Source organism: Oenanthe melanoleuca, chromosome 8, assembly GCF_029582105.1.
Source record: "Oenanthe melanoleuca isolate GR-GAL-2019-014 chromosome 8, OMel1.0, whole genome shotgun sequence".
NCBI lineage: Eukaryota > Metazoa > Chordata > Aves > Passeriformes > Muscicapidae > Oenanthe > Oenanthe melanoleuca.
This window is the reverse complement of record NC_079342.1, coordinates 17,551,357-17,568,195: the sequence shown is the minus strand read 5'-3', so window position 1 is coordinate 17,568,195 and position 16,839 is coordinate 17,551,357. Positions and strand designations below refer to the sequence as shown.

Here is a 16,839-nt window from a genome sequence, read left to right as displayed (position 1 = left end):
CATCAGAGCTGCTCTGACCCCTGGATGCATTTAAAGCACATTGAGATGTGGCACTTGGGGACATACTCTAGTGGTGGATGCGGCACTGCTGAGTAAATTGTTTGGCTCGATGATCTTACAGGTCTTTTCCAACCAAAGTGATTCTGTGACTCCATGATTCCCATATGTTCAGCTGCAGCTACACCAGGGAAGGAGCCAACCCATAATTTCTCCAGCCCCAAACCCAATCTTTACCCTTCTTCGAAACACTGATGAATTATTCCGTAAACTGATGAGCAGGGGGAGTTCAGAAGAGGCTTTCAAATTCACAGAGCTAGAAAAATCAGATGGAAAAGACTTAATGCTGGAAAATGCTGGACCGTTCCCTGCAGTGGGATCCCAGGAGCTTTGCACAAACTATTTTTAAGCCTTGAAGTCTTTAATACAACTTCCTGTTTTATTTTTCTTCTACCTAGACTGGTATTTACTAATAAATATGCAGCTGGCTGTATACAGAACAGCAGGTAGCTCCCATTTACAGCTGTATATAACTGACTGCAGCATTCAATACCCTCACTCTGCTATGCAGTATAATACTCACAATAAAACACACACCGTATTTGCAACTGTGTTCATGCTACTATTCTGGTACGTGACACACATTAAGAAACATATTCAGAACATAGAAAAGAATTTACCATTTACATAAAAAAGATGCACTGGGATTTTCAATAAGTTCCAGCATAATAGAGTATCATTTTTATATCTTGTCTGCTCCCCTGGTCTTGCTGATTTAATACATTTTTTTCTCTTTATAACCAGAAACCTATAGGTTGTATATAGATTTTCTTAAGCATAATATATGGTGTCAGTGTGTATTTATAAAACTTTACCACAGAAATGTAACAATTGTCAGAATGACTTAATCCAAGGGCCATCCAGGCCAATATCCTGTCTGCAGCAGTTTTTGCCATTAATATGGATTAGGCAGACAATACAGTTTACTACAACCGAGTTTTAAAACCACGTTAGTGATAATACTACTGCCTTGTGTATAAATGGTTATAGAGCACAGAGTGCAGAGAAATAGCATCATCCCTATAGGGCAGGGAGGTAAACTGAGGAAGGGGATATGGAGATTTTTTTCACACGTATAAAAATATATTGTATTTCCATAAACATAAAACTTGATGGAGATTATATATAACAAGGAGCTGTCTAGAGGCCCAGATAGCAGCACCACCCACTCCAACCCTTGCATCCCCCCATGGGTCCCTGGCCAAAAGAAAGGCCACAAGCCTGGGAAGAGTTAATGGTGGAGGTCTCAAATCCAAGCGCTGCAGGTGTCTGCTTTTAATTCTTTGCTGCTCTTCTCCCAAACAGCCGAAGGATTTCCACCCTCCCTTTCTCCTTTACAAATGAGTGTTTAACATAAGAAGAGAGGCAAGAGGAGCCAGGGCAGCCGGGAGATCTCCTACAGCCCTTTCTAGGCAACCTGAGCAGGCGGGAAAAGGCAGCTGGCTGGAGCCCAGCGAGAGAGCAGGGACCATGGGAAGAGTCTTCTCACATCTGGTTAAGTACTGCTGAACCCTCCGACGAGCTGCCTAATTATTACAACACTTCTGCCGAAAAATTAATGTGCTTGGCCGTCTGCACTGGGGCAGAAAGGGTAGGAAAGCAGCTGTCAGGATGCAGGCAGCGATGGGAGCACCAAGGAAAGAGGTCTGCAGCACAAGAGCACAAGAGAAGGGCAGAGAAGCTCTTCCTGCAGGGACCCTGCTGGGAAAACAGCCTTCTCCCTGCTTTTTTGTGATGCACAGCCCCAGGAGAGGACAGTGCCAACAGAGTTGTTAATCTAGCAAGAACAGTCCTTGCAAAGAGTTCAACAGTGATACCCTGCCTATCAAAATCAACAGTATGACCTGCTAGCAGCCCAAAACATGGATAATCATCCCAAGTACCCAACATCAGGGTCAGGAACGAGACCCAGGACACTGAGGTCCCTTCTGCCTGGTCTCTGCTCACTTTTCCTTCTTGCTGAGCTCTCATTTCAGTAACTTCCAGAAAATCCAATTGTGGCATTTTATTTTTGTAGGTCTCTATATGTGCTGTAGGTACAGTACCACCGAGGTAGCATCATTTATATGTGCATCCATATTCATGTGTCTCTGCCACAACCAGTTAAAAAGGCTGCAGGGAAGACAGCAGGGTCCTGCCCCCCCAAGCTCAGCTGTCTCTGTGTCAGGTTAGTGGGTAAGCCTCTTTCTGCTACAGTTGTGGTGGGATTAATCTCTTTCCCTAGACAAAAAAGGTGGGCTTATTTCCCAAGAGGTGTCCAAGTACACCCAGAGAGCTCAGCGAAAGCAGCAGCCTGCTGGGTGCCTTTTACCCACAGACATTTGACGAAATTAATGACACAAAAGTAAGTATAAAGGCTAAGACAAATAGAACTGGCAACAACTTGAACCTTTGGCCTGTCCTTTGAAAGTCTCTGGCAAGTCTCAAATCTTCTTGATCTGCTCACTAAAAGGATGACTGTCCCACAAGTATTTTCCAAGCATTTGTTGGCAAGTTGTGGGAGGAAAAAGGCATTTCACTGAAGCTGTTAGTACAAAAGCTCAGCTCCAGCCAGGGTCTGGACTCCACTTCAAATTATAATATTTTAAGTACCTGAAAATAAATATTTTGTCAGCTGCTGAGAATTAAGAAGTAGCTTCGATCTTTCAGAGAGGGGAACCCTGCAGAGAGCGGCAATGCTCAGAGAGTTAGTTGCAAAACAAGCTCTGCCTGAGCCATTCAACCTGTCTAGCACACACAGCCTCCCCTCCCATACTCCCAGCTCCCTGCAAGCTGCCCAGAGCCTCTGAGGCACAACAGGCTCTCCTGCACCCAGCAGCTCCTTCCCAGCCAGGAAACATGCTGACAAAGGGACTGAAGCAGCACTTTACTATAAATTGGGTGCCACAAGAAAACTGAGCATCCTCGAGATGGCTACAGCAGAGTCACTAGTCTACTCCCCTGCTGCTCACTGATGCTGTTGTCTCATATTGTACCACTTGCAGACCTAGGAATTTTGTCTGCAAGGATTAAAAATATTCACTTTTGTTTTGTAAAATCTGACAATGACCAAGCACCTGGGTAGATGTACCCATCGCCCTGTCACCCCATCACCTCTCAGATCTCTGAGCCACAGTGAACACCGTTCGTACTCCAGCAATGGCAAAAGGAACCCACACAAAGCAGGAGATCTGTTTTTCCAGCAGAGCTCAAGGAGTTAAATCCCTCTCCCTTCCCCCCCATCTTTCTGCCTTTGGCCTTTAGATCAGCCCTGGTTGCCAATGAGGACTCATCGAAACACCACCAGGCTGGGCCTGTCAGGAAGGAAACCAGCGCGTCCAGAGTTTTGTTGTTCTAAAGACTTTTTTTTAAATTTTATTTTACTGCTCAGGAAGGAAGCCAGAGCTTGCGCTTCACTCCAAGAATGTTGATTACTCATCCTTCCCTGCATTATTTCTTTTATCTCTCACTTTTATCTACCTTACTCCAAATTTTTACCACAAATTCTTTCTCTACTATTCCTAGCCATTGCTTTCAGCTGTTCATCCAAGTTTCATTTAAAAAAAAATATTTGGCAACTGTTCCCTCAGAAAAAAAATCCCATTTGTCATGTTTATCAAACAAGCCTCCATCCCTCCCCCTACACAGGGGGAGGCACCACAGTTATGACCACTGCTAGAGAATCTGGGCACTAGAAAACGTGACCAAAACCACCCTCAGCTGGAGAATATCATAATCCCTGCTTCAGAGACAGATGATGAGAAATTACTCTGCTTGTCCAAGGTCAACAGAGTCCACAACACAAGCACAACCTATGCTCAGGGCTTTGCCCAGGCAGCCCTTCCCTCTTCCTGCTCTGCATGGCTGTGAGGATTAGGCACGCTCAGCTGCCAGTAACTGTGTCCTTCATCTTCAACACCCCCCCCACCAGTCAAGCTGGAAGCGAGCAACACAAGAATTGGTATGTGACAAGCTGATGACACATTTCCTTAGGTGCAGAAAAATGTGGGTCCTGGATCACCCAAATGTCAGTAAGCCACCTGAGTACATAGCAGAGAGACTATCAGCGAGTGGTGTCTAACTGCCTTCTCCTTCCAGGCTCTGCAGAATCCATCACACCACCCAGGGGTTTCTTTTTCTTCTTTGCCCAGGTGCAGCTAACAACCCAGACACAACTGGTAACACCTGGAGAACACACACACAGATGTTTCTCTCATTGACATCATAACCTTCCCCACAGCCTTCACCAGCATGTGCCCACACCCCAGGGTGTGTGCCCAGGTGGGAGACACACATTGGGTCCCCACAGGGTTCCCAAAGAGATGACCAAAGGTGAAACTTCTGGTTTTTTTTTTTTTTCAGTTTAAGTTTCTTTCTTCCTTGAAATTTGGCGTAAACCTGGGGGCTCATCTGGACCACACTATACACAGCTTCCCCAGGCTCCTACACCCACAACATCTCTGTTACACACAAGTAAGGCCAATGCAAGCTCTCACTGCCCAGCTCTGTCTTGCTCTAATACAATCCTCCCCTGTTTCCACAGTTAACGCATTGTTTTCATTTTAAGAGGGGAAAATAACGAGATGGTGGGAACATTACTTCTGGCTAATGGAGACAGAGATCTGCAGACTTTTATAGCTTACTTTTTCCATTATATCCGAGTCCTGATCCAAATATCATCATACTTATTTCAGTCCTGGACCAAATGTGGGACTGGACACAACACATTGGCCAAATTAAGACAGAAATAACTTGTAGCATTTGCATTTTTCTACTTCACACTCTCTCTAACACCTCTTGCTGACATTAAATTTCTGGTCTGCAGATGCCCTGCTTCCCGCACTACTGAATGTCCCAGTGCCTTCAACACAGCTTCCCTGAACATGTTAGCCCCAAATCTCGAGTGAAGGCAGGCTGCCCATCACCTCCCCTCTTCCATAATCAAAACAGCTCTTTGAGAGCAACACTTTTGTGCACGAACCTAAACATGCAGAAAGGAAGGAGCAGCACAGACGACACCAACCAGTCCCGAGAAGCAGAGCTGGCAGGAGCAATGCCAGATGTCCTGTACAGGCTGCATGCTGAGCAAAGTGCAAATCTGAGGGCAAAGAAGCAGGGTTGTAAGAGTTTGACGGCCCATTCTCCCCTTCTCTCGTCTAAGGGGCACCTCCTGATGTATGAATCCACTCAGGCTGGCAACTTTTTGATTGTAACCATTAAGTTCCTCTGCTCCTTTTCAGCACAGGGTTATCCAGGTCACTGATTGCTCCTTCATCTCCCCAGCAAAAAAAAAAAAAGCATCAGTGGTCAAGCTGCCTCCTCAGGGAGGCTGAAGACAAGGGTTCAGGATGTAAAAGCTGCCACCCTGGCTAAGGACTTTTCTAGAGGCTTATCTCCTATCCATAGTGCTGGAAATACGACGTGAGGCTGGTTTGCAATCAGAATAAACAAGGGAAGGAAGTGAGCTTCTGCAGCTCCCCTGGATGGTGCTGCAGAGTTTGGATCCCTCTGACCTGCGCTGATATCCAACCCCCAGGATTCCCACCCATCCACAGGCATCACGAGGTGGCCCCTGCGAGATTCCCCACGCTGCAAACAGTGACAGGGAGACAAGGCTCCCTCTAGCCTGCATGGGCCAAAGGTTGGGCTGGGTGTGGGGCAGCCCTGCTGCAGCAGGCCACTCTGATAAGGTTTTCCCTCACCCAGCCAGAGGTGCAGCACCCAGGGTGCCACTCACCCTCCTCCTCGCTCACTCACAAACACTCTCACACCACCTCCCGAAAAACATGGGAGCTCACTTGGGGCCTCCCATAGGAAATTCTGTGGAGCATCCCCAGGAACAGGACTGACTCTTAAAGAAATCTTCAATACTGAAAGCCAGGTTGGAGAACAGGCAGAGCTGTTATCTGGTACCATGTCTCTTCCCATCCCAGCACAACCACCAAAGCAGGTTCTTTGCAATGAGGGATGATTATCCTATGCCTCCTGATAGCAAGGGATGATACAGGACAGAGAGTTTCACATTCTAAATGGCTTTGCAAGTTGTTTCCTAAAGCACGGAGAAACAATATAAAAACGAGATGAAAAGGTTGGTTGAGTCCTTTTAAACTAAAAATACCTTAATTTAAATCAAAGTCCCAAAAATCCCAGTAGAAAGAAATGGGTCCTTCAGGGCAGTGCCCTTTTACTTGTTTACAAAACAAATTGCTTCTGGGGATGCTGTCACAGGGAGCCTTCACCCCAGCTGCTCTTCCCAGTGCTTTCTGATTTAGTTTTCACACAAGTGCCAGGAAGCATTCACCTGCCTCCCAGAGAACAAGCCTGTACTTGGGGAGCCAGCTGTGCCAGCCAGCCCAGCAGCTGCAGCTGGATGTGTCCTGCCAGCCTCACCCTGTCCAGGACTGTGGCACTGCACATCTAGAAAGCCCAGGTAATACTGAAGGATTGCACCTGAGAAAAGCTCATGTGCAAAAGCTCTTGGGTCTTTCTAAATTGAAAACTTAATGTGGTTACTCTGGTGAGATACAGTTCTTAAGAATCAAGTGCTGCTGGGAGATGCCATGGACTCAGTTTCCAGCTCTTCCTTTTAGGGATAACCAGAGACACTTGGTGCCTTCCTCTTCCTACTTAAAAGCAGCCCAGGATTCACAAGAAAAGGTACAAAACACATTCTTTCTCTGCAGGTCAGTGCAAAAGCTGCTCTCATCCTGAAGTTAGCAAAAAAAGGGAAGGTTTTAAAGCAATACTGATTAGAAACTATGTCCCAAGTGAGGAAAAATATGATGGAAGTGTCCCACACCTGAACTCCACGAGCAGTTCTGCATTCAGCAGGACTCCCTCCCATGTTATCTGCATTTAGGACAATAAATCTCTCCTTGCTTTGCTCCTCCCCAACATTGTTTTTCCCCTTCTTCTGTTGCTCAAACCACTGATGCAATTCAAGATGCCAGCAAATGGTCAAAGGAGAGAAGAAAGTGATGGCTAAGAAGAACTCCCAGATTATCACAAGCACCCTCATGTTTTTAAAAGACAGAACAAAGATCAAATGGAGAGATACAGATAGTACCAAACCCAGTAGTACCTTTTCAGCCAGAGATTTCCTTGACTTGAGGGCTGGGTCAGTCTGGCCAGCAAATACCCAATATCCGACCAACAGTAGGAAAATAACTCAGTTGTAAAAAAACCTGAATTCAGAGTGATGAATTTGTCCCAAATGTCTGTCACCTGTGAGTTTCCACACTCAGGCCAGCAAAGCCAAGCAGGCAAACAGTGATATTTTGTGAAGGAGGAGAAAGATTCATATACAGCTTACATGTGTAGATTTACAAAGGTGCACATGCCTTTCTTCAGAGGATGCTGTACAGGAATCTGATCCTATATTAAATTTCCCAGATAAAAATCCATTATTTCTGAAGAATTTAAATTGCTCTGCATAGCTGAAAAATGTCCTTAGAAGTCCCCAAATATGTTATTCCACCCTGAAGAAGAGAGAGGAAACATTCACAGGCTATGAAGCACACTGACATGATAGAAGACCACCAGTGACATGAACAAGAGGATAAAAATCATCACAATTTGCTATCAATAGCTGTTTTTCTTGGAATATGGTATTAAAAGGAAACAACTTCATTCCCACTATGAATTTGCATTAGAAATCCATAATAAAAATAAAGCTTAATATTATACAAATGGGTACAGTTCTCTATAGTGCTCCTGATGCAGATTAAGGTTAGACAGATTTTAGATGACAGTTATTTACCTCAGTCTAGCACCATGTATGCACAAAAAGAATTTATTTTATAGCTGCAGATATTAGCCAGAAAAAAGAGATGAGAGGAAATCTTACAGTCTCACGTAAAATATAATTATGTCTGTTTTCTACTCCTTGGAAGGCAAACAAAGAGAAAAAAATGAATCTGCTGCTAGCATTTAATGGGACTTGTCTAAATGATATCAAACAAATAACAACCAGCAGCAATTCACTAACACCCTCACTTCTATTTTTTCACTGGGGAATTCCAAAAACATTAAGATCTTGTTGCCTTGAACACTTTCAGTCCTACAGAGCAGGATTAGGCTCATGCCTGAGTATGCCTCTTTCTTTCAAGACCTTCAGAATATCAAGGAAAGAAAAATAAATCACAGAGGCACTAATGCTTATTCTCTCCCTGCTGAAATGTTCGCCCTCCCCCCTGCTTCTCCCAATTCCTTATGCAATCACCACCAATCAACCAGGAAACTGTTGCTAACTCTTGAATTTTGCAAGTTAGCAAGTAAAATAATAAAACAATGTTTTAACTGTCAGAGATCCTGGCTCACAAAGTGCACTTTGGTCATTTCCTTTAATAACTGTAGTTTAGTAGTAATGATTTATAATAGTTCATAATATTCTACTAACTGTACTATATTAATAATACTAATACTTTGCCCTTGCCTAGCGTCTTCTGTCAGAGGATATCAAAGCGGCACGCTCCGCTGCGAGGGAGGTATCACGGCTCCCCCGTTAGGGATCGGGAAACCGTGACTCCAAGCCGTGCCCGGGGTCAGGATTCCCGATCCCAGCGCAGCACGGCAGCCGCCGAGTCTGCCTGCTCTTCTCCTGCCGCAGTCCTCTGACAGCAGCCGAGTCTGATCGATGGGGCTGAAGATTTAATGTGATTCATTCCTTCTCGAAAAGCAAGGTTTGGCCAGTGGTTTTGGGGGCCGCGGTTTTGATGGGAAATACCGAGCAAGGTGGGGGGGTTTCCCTGCAATTGTACAATAAGTACTCTCCTGCCAGCATCCAGGCACACAGGGCAAAAGAGGAGCGATAAATATTTACTGCATCCGTGCCCATCTCTCCAGCAGGAGATGGATAAATAGAACATTTCGGTGTTGCTCAGCACTCCGGAGACAGTGGATACAGCAGCTCCCGGGGAGTCCAAAAGGGAAGAGAGAGGGCACGAGGCATCTCTGGCATGGCAGAGATGACATGAAGGCTGGCCGGATGGCAGCGGCTGCACGGGGAAACATTTTGGAGGAGAAAACAGCCCAGCCCTCCCCCTCAAACGATCAATTAAAAGCCATCCTTCTGCCGAGAGCGGGCGAGGACAGCAAATGAGGGCTGCGAGGAGCAGCGCCCGGCCGGGCTCTGCATGACAATTGATGGGAAGGGGAGGCCGGGGGAGGCAGCCCTGTCCCTCCTCTCACCATGGTGATTAGGTATTCCGAGTGCGCCAGATAGCCCCAAATAACAGAAAGAGAAATATAAACTGGAGACCGGCAGATCCAAGGGAGGCCAGATGGCCCCGCAGCCGGCAAGGGCTGCTCCCATCCAGCCCTTCCCCACTTTTAACTGTTCAAACATTTCTTTATCCCGACAAGACAATTAAGCCGAACAGCATGGAAAGGAGTCTCGGCAACAGTTTGCAGAGGGAGAGGGAAGGTTGCTGCCAGAAAAGGAGGTGATTGCTGCGTGCTCCAAGACCTTCATGCAGCACACTTTACTCCACAAGGACGGTGTGTATTTGGTGGAGCAACAGGGACGATGCATGGCCGTCATCCCCACTACTGCCCATCTGCCTGCCCAGCCCTTCCAAAATTCCACTGTTGCTTCTTTACTCCTACATCACGCAGGGCACTGCACGACAGAAAGAAACATTCCACTCGATTTATTTCATTATTTCGCAACCAGAGTGAAGCTTGTGATTTCCCATGATCATGGCTGATTATGATTAGCAATAAAGAATCACTTCATGTTAGACCCCAAATTTTACCAGCCTTGGAAGAAGTGCATCCCAGAGGGAAGAGTTGTGAGGAGTGGACATGTGGACATGTGCATTCCCCCTCCAATCCACTGTTCTGCCACAAAATAAAAAAAAACCTTCCTCCCCCCAGAACATGTACATAGACACAAACAGTTCTCTACATAGGTCATAACACAAATCCCAACACGTATCTGAGCGGGTGGGTGACTGCACAGACAGCCCTCAATCTGATTTTCAAAGCACCACGTTATTCAGGAATTCATGCTGTGGTCATCATAGCCCTCATGTCCATCACCTGAAGTGCAATTTCCATTTGATCAATAACAAACCAGTTCTTTCAAAAGGAAAACTAACTCTGTGCTAGAGATGTCCTTTAAAACCCCAAAGTGGAACAAAGAGCTCATAAATACATCACACAACTTCTCCTGCAGAAAAGAAACCAGCTGCAGCACTAACTATATCTAAGGTGAAATGTGACTATCAAAAATAATAATAATCAAAATAATGCCAATATAATCACTCATACTACAATCAGCAGACACAAGGGATGAGCAAGGATCCCAGCCTGCTCCCATCCCCTGGGCACAGCAGGAGCTGGGCAAGGGCCACCAGCAAGAGCAGGGAAACTGAGACTTGGAGAACCAGACTCTGGCCAGAGGATGGAAACTGAATCAGTTGCCAGGATGTAGAGGATCACCTTCACACATTGGTCTGTGCTCCACCACTAGTCACAGACAACACGTGATGGAGACCAAGCAGCAGACAGTAATGGGAAACCATCTTCTGTGGTCCCAGGGAGGCTGTGGGCATGGGCTGCCTCACAGGGATGGCAGAGGTCTCTGCTCTGACAAGGTCCAGCTCTTTGTCAGGAGGTCTTGGCTTTGGCACCCGCCTCTGCCTGTCACCTGGTGGGAAAGCAGTGCCACAGGAACTGGGTACTATGATTGAAGGACACTGAGACAGATTTTATTGGAAGTAAAAAAACAGGAATCTTTCTTTTTTCCCCTTATTTTAAAATAGGGCTATAGATCTCTTTTGCAGAAAGGAACGTGCCATTTATTTCCACTCCTTCTAGGAATCTCAATTATTGTACGCTTATTAAAGCAAACCCATAAAATATGTCTTCCAGTGCCTTTAACACATGCTTTACAAGAAACTCCTAAACTCTAACAAATGGCATTATTTTTGTCAGCAAGAACCTAACGGAATGGACCCATCAAGTACACAGTATGTCTGGTTATCCCTGGAAAGGCTCCATTTTTCCACATGTTCCCCGTATACTCCATTTCTCTGGATGTCCTAAATACTCACATTTTACAGCAAAAGATGGTGTACCTAAATGCAGACATCTCAGCCCAATTTGCTGATTAATAAAGAGTGCAGTCCCACCCAAAAGCGCCCCAAAGTTGTTGCCCCTTCGTGGAATGCAGGGTATGGATCCAAGCATCATCCTGCTTTAAAAGTAAGGAAAGGTCTATGCAAAGGGCTGAGCAACCTCTACTGCATGAACACATCTCTCATGGGGCCAGGTGCTAATCTGGAATACACCACAACATATCACAAATAATTTTACTGAATTCTGCTGATTTCTCCATTGGTGAAAGCAGGCTGAGATTTTTTTTCCCATGCTGCAGAGAACAAAATAAGCACCTTCCAAACACTCCTTGACATGCAAATGTCTCACTTTGATCCTTGTTTTCTTGCAAAGTCTTCCAAGCAAAAACCTACTTTTCAGGGAAATTAAAACTCAGTGATTAACTTTTATTTTTAAAAAAAAATAGAAAAGGAGGGAGAATTTCTCTAGAAAATCACCATTTAAGCTATGAGGTGAAACAAGTATTTTAATTATCTATTCAAAAAAGGCTCCTGTGCAGTGGAACAGAAAACCATGCAGGGCAATCATAGTAATTCAGCTGCCATGTAACACAAACCCTTTCAGCAATCTGAAAAACACACTGAAATGGTGAAGCTCTGCAAACCTGAAAAGCACCCGTTAGACATGGGAAGGCGTTGCTGATCTAGTAAAATTTTACAATTTTTCCTTGCAGTTGTAGAAAAGCCTAATTACATTTTTACCTTGAAGCTACAGCCACCTACCTGCTCCTTAAGGAGCACAAGCAGGCAGCTTTCACAAAGGGTTTTATACAGCAGTTGCACAAGGAATCCACGAAACTTCTCATAGACAACAAACCCCCAAAGTACACATGCCTACAGAAACTTCAAAATTATATCTGCAAATGCTAATGCAAAAAATGATCACCATTCTATCTGCAAACACTGATCTCTTGAATTCTTCACTTCAGAAGTTTCTGTTTTTTCTGATGGCCAGCATCAAAGACCATTAGGATCCTCTAAAAGCTCCACAACTTTCTCTCAGCCTCCAGCAAACACACCCATGCGTGTGTATGCACATACCAAATAAACTCGCTGTCTTAATGGAGCGAAGTTTCCGTGGTGCAGTATTTACATGTGATAGGAATATGATACAGAGCTGACATATTTAGTGTACACCATCCTGGTAGGTACAGAAAAATTTTAATGTTGATGAAGTATCAGGGATGTTGCATTTGATCAGCTCTACAGCACAGAAAAGAGTCTTGGAGAAATTTAACATGATAACAAAAAATACAACAAAACACCTTCCACTTCTGCCCAAGTTTTCCAAGCTGCCTGCAAAGTTTTTACTCTGCTTCCTTTCCCTGGCAAGTCCCCTGCCACGGCACTGGCAGCAGCACTGACACTTGGTCAACCTGCCTGTGTCTGTGCAAAGCCCTGTCTGCTCAGAAGGAGCAGACCCGCGTCCGGCACACGCTCTTGGCAAAGGCAGGGCACGGCGATGGATGTGGATGCGTCTGTCTGTCCGCAGCTGTGCTCCATGTGGTCTAATTCATTTAACAGATTTACTTCTTTAAATGGGGATTCTGACAGGATTTTGCCAGCAAGATCCATAGCAGCTGATGTGCTCTAAATTCATTTAGCCAGCGGACCCTCTCCTGCGCCGCTATCTCTCGGAGTACTCTTTCGAGCAAGCTTCATTTTCCCAGCCAGGTTATATCGATAAGGGAAAGAGCATCAACAAAGATGTCTCTGAGCCTTGCCATCTCACCTGCCTCCCCCATGGATAATTATACTACCAGCTTCCACACATCCACATGCACTCCCACCTACAGCCACTTTCCCTACAGACCCAAAAGGAGAGAGAGGAGATGCTGAACAATGAAAGGAGCTTACGGCACAAAAAGTAGCACGGTTGGGGGTGGATCAGAAGGAGAGGGGGGAGAGACACAAGAGATCACACTGGTACTGCAAGAAATACACGGCTCCTGCCATCTGTGGGAATTGTCCTACCCTCGCAAACGCCGACAATAAAAGACACACTTGCAGCATATTTCAAAACCAAAGAGCGATGGATTTAAAAGGCAGGTTGATTTTATGATGACTTTTATTGAAAAGGTACGCTGGGTTTAGGCAGATGTCTTTTAGCACCGGTAAGTTAGCACAGTGCCTAATTCAAGGAGACAGCCTGAGGAAGCAGCGCCGACAGGGGAGAGAGAGCCACAATGTCTCTATTACTCTCCTCGGTATCATAAAGGGGAGAAGAAAAATCACATCTGAAAGGGAGAGGAAGCAACAGTGCAGCAGGATTTTGTTTTTTAAAAAAAGTAATAATAATAACAACAACAATTATAAAATTGTTTTCTATTAATAAAATTCAACAGAACAAAGGAGCCTATGTGAAAAGCAAACCACTCACTCCTTGATTACACCTCTGGTTCACAGGAAAAGCTCTAATCATAAGTTAAAGCTCTTCCTTGGGGTACTGCGTTCTGTTGCCCCCAGACCACTCCCCAGGGCGGGTCCCCTCCCAGCTCTGCAAACCTGGAAGCCTGCCCTTCATGAAGGACAGCTCTGACCCTCTGTGTAGGCAACTCCACAATGGACAAGGTGATGGGGAACAAGTCATGAACAAGTGGACGGGGTTCCTGGGCCAGTCCAATTACTGGCCTGCAAAAGAGCACATCACCTTTCAAGGGGCACCAAAATGTGGGAAACACTCAGAGAAAGCACATGATGCAACAGCTTATTGAACTGTAAAGACAATTTGTGTTTGTCTTAAAGAGGGAGCTCAGTGGCCAACAATATTCTTAAGTTAACCAGAGGAAAAGGTACTTTTGTCCTAAGCTGAGGCAGGAATCCTGACGGTCAGTAATGCATTTGCTCTAAGAATGGTGTGCATGAAGGTCAGAAAGAAACACCTGAAGAAGCAGGGGGCATATGCTTGCTGCAAGCTGTGGGAAAGTTCCTGGCTATACATTCCAGCTGCATCCCTGTTTACACACATATCTGTACCAGCACCTATAACCTCATACTGGTGCATGGACAGCTTTCTGCACAGTCAGCTTCACCTCTCCAGCTATGTGCTGGAAGGTGAGTCTCCTTCAAGAGCACCTCACCTTAAAATCCATCAGTATCCTTTTGGAAGAACAAGGCAATATTGCATGGCTGAGCTCAGCAGGCAGGAAAGACAGCTTTGCCTCTGCCTCCAGCAAGAATCACAGCACTCTAGGGCAATCACCTGTTGCGTATCTCAACAGGCACAATTAAAGAATCACCAAGACAGCAGAGGTACTTACATCTGTCGCTTCGGTCTTCGGGACTGGATGAGGTCTCACGGTCAGAAATGAGGCCAGAAACAGCAAAGATCTTCTTCCCTGTTTCATCAACTTTGAGGGAGCCAGGGGAGCTGGAGGGGAGCTGTGTGCCAAACTCGTACTCCTTCCCATCAGTGTCCGAGAAGCGCAGATGGGGTGAGTCAGTGTCATGGCAGTTCTTGAGGCGCTTGGCCGGTGTAAAGGCTGACTGGTAGCTCTCCCGGTCTTCAGTGGACGCAAAGGGGCGGAAAGCCCCAACACCGCTGTGGTTCAACATACTGATCGGAGTGCAGTCCAGGTTGGGGGGTGCAAACTGGGGGTGAAGGTGAAGTAAGGATGGAGGAAAGTCACGGTTTGCAAATGCTCCCGGCACCCCGCCTTGGCGGTGATACATGGAGGCAAAAGTATAGGAGCCATTGGTAAAGGGAATGTGCACGTCCTTATCTGCTGACACAGGGACCCCAAAAGGCCTCGGCTGCTGGCAGGGAATGGAAGCATCACGGCTGGCTTCAGCAGTGGAGGCGAGAACCATCAGTGCTGGGGACGCCAGTGGGTTGGGGAGATAGGGTGAGTTCTCCATCTTGAATGCTGCCCGGTGTAAGTCCATCGGAGTGTCTTTCCTCAGCAGGATCACAAGCAGAACGATCTTCCCCGGAAGGAAAGTAAAGCGATGCCTAGGAATGGAGCGGGGAAAATTACTGGAGCATCGTCACCCTTCGAACACTGCAAGGAAACAGAAAGAGAAAGAAAACACAGCCAATTAGGTTTCTGCACTCATTTCTCCGGGATGCTCCAGCAGCAGAGTGGCCACATGTGTTACAAGCCATCGGCCGGAGATGCGCCACTGTTCTCATTCAAGAAAATCAATAGACAACTTCACACGCTAGTGGAGTCAGCCCTGGCCCTCCAGGTTAAAGGGTATCATCCAGTGCAGATGGATGAAAGGCAAACCAAACATAATAACATGCAGATTTAATAATGCACTAATAAAAAATGTTCAGTCTAAATTAACATAGTAACTCCAAATTGTAAGTGGAATTTTATATGGCAAGTGGCACATATATACATCTGCAATAAACTTAAGAAAGCCCCCACATATACACACCCTGCTATTTGCTTGGGGGTTGGGTGTGTAGAACCAACATAAAAAATCCATGGTACACAGTTACCCAAATTGGACAGCACACACGGTTATAACTGTGCACGATGCTTGAGACATACATAACTGACAGGTATTTTCTCTCTCTCACCGTACATATGGGTAGATATATACACACACAGTACTCAATACCATCACACATATGTATACACACCACTGGAGTGCAGGAATGTGGCTGTGTCTGGGTGTGTGTGTGCGGCACACAAACACTCATGCGTGCACACATGGTCCCCGAGAGCCAAAGGAGAAGAGACTTCCCCAGTAAAATGCCTGGCGTCTCTGACAATATTTAAAATCATAATGGGTGCTTCTGCCATCTGATCTCTTCAAGCATCTGCCTTTCGGGTCGGGGACAAGAGAGGATGGATCAGTAATTTTAGTTCCTAATGCACTCACTCTTAAGTAGATTTGTAAACTGCCCTGGATGTGCCATTAACATTTAGAGGAAAATGTTAACAAAATTTCTGCCTTGCATCTTGCTGAGCCTCCCATGTTGACTGCAACCACCCACCCAGTCACAACCCCCTCCCAGGGTGAAAGAAGGGAAAATCCTTCTTTCTCTATCTCCCCCAGTTCGCAGTGCCTTTTTGTGTTGTTATTTTCTCCCCCAATCAATCTCATGCCTTTTCTTTTAAGCTTCCGCCGCCTGCCATTCAGGCCCCACAACCCAGCTTAAAATACAAGGACTATAACTTTGAAACAATATACTAGCCGCTGGAGCTCAAAGGGCCAGAAAAATCATATAATAATAAAAAGCTGTTACAAATTGTGCCTCTTAAATCCAGAGGGTCAAACATCTCAAATAAAACTTAGTGAAAGAGTGTCTCCCTAATGGAGTGCCTTTTGTACTCCATGAATGAGGGAGCCTAGGTTAACAAAGTGTATGAAATCCAGTCTGGGGCTTTAATGCAGTTCAGTGATAGCATTTCCTCTCTCCCATCCTGTACCCAGCCGCTCCACTGACTATTATGAATTGTGAAGATGAGTGGACATCATCTCTCTGCTTCCTCATTTGGCACTCAGTCCTTACAGACATCATTGCTAAATTACCAGATTATGTATCTCGCATTAACGGATTTGCTCTCTTCCAAATTTTAAATAACTTTCTCGTTGAGTTCTTGCCACAGACAGCGAGGGGGAGAGGAAGAGTGAGGGATGCCAAGGGCAGCCTAGTCAGCACTGCAGTCCTGGGTACACTTGCTCTGCTGCTTCATGTGAGGCTGATCAAAACCTGGAGGTCAGAAAA

The 16,839-nt window shown here is 45.7% G+C and overlaps 2 protein-coding genes across 12 annotated transcripts in view; both read right to left on the bottom strand.

Annotated features, from left to right (window-relative positions):
* The window catches only part of RPS8 (ribosomal protein S8), a 301,449-nt gene that overhangs the window by 236,511 nt on the left and 48,099 nt on the right, over positions 1–16,839 (bottom strand). The gene's annotated exons all lie outside the window — the stretch shown is intronic.
* RNF220 (ring finger protein 220) overlaps positions 1–16,839 on the bottom strand; it is a 215,095-nt gene that overhangs the window by 191,971 nt on the left and 6,285 nt on the right. For all 11 annotated transcript variants that reach the window (XM_056497102.1, XM_056497109.1, XM_056497107.1 and 8 more), the window contains exon 2: positions 14,417–15,157. In XM_056497102.1, coding sequence (XP_056353077.1) covers positions 14,417–15,041 — 625 coding nt within the window. In that variant the 5' untranslated portion in view covers positions 15,042–15,157. The remainder of the gene's footprint in view (positions 1–14,416; positions 15,158–16,839) is intronic.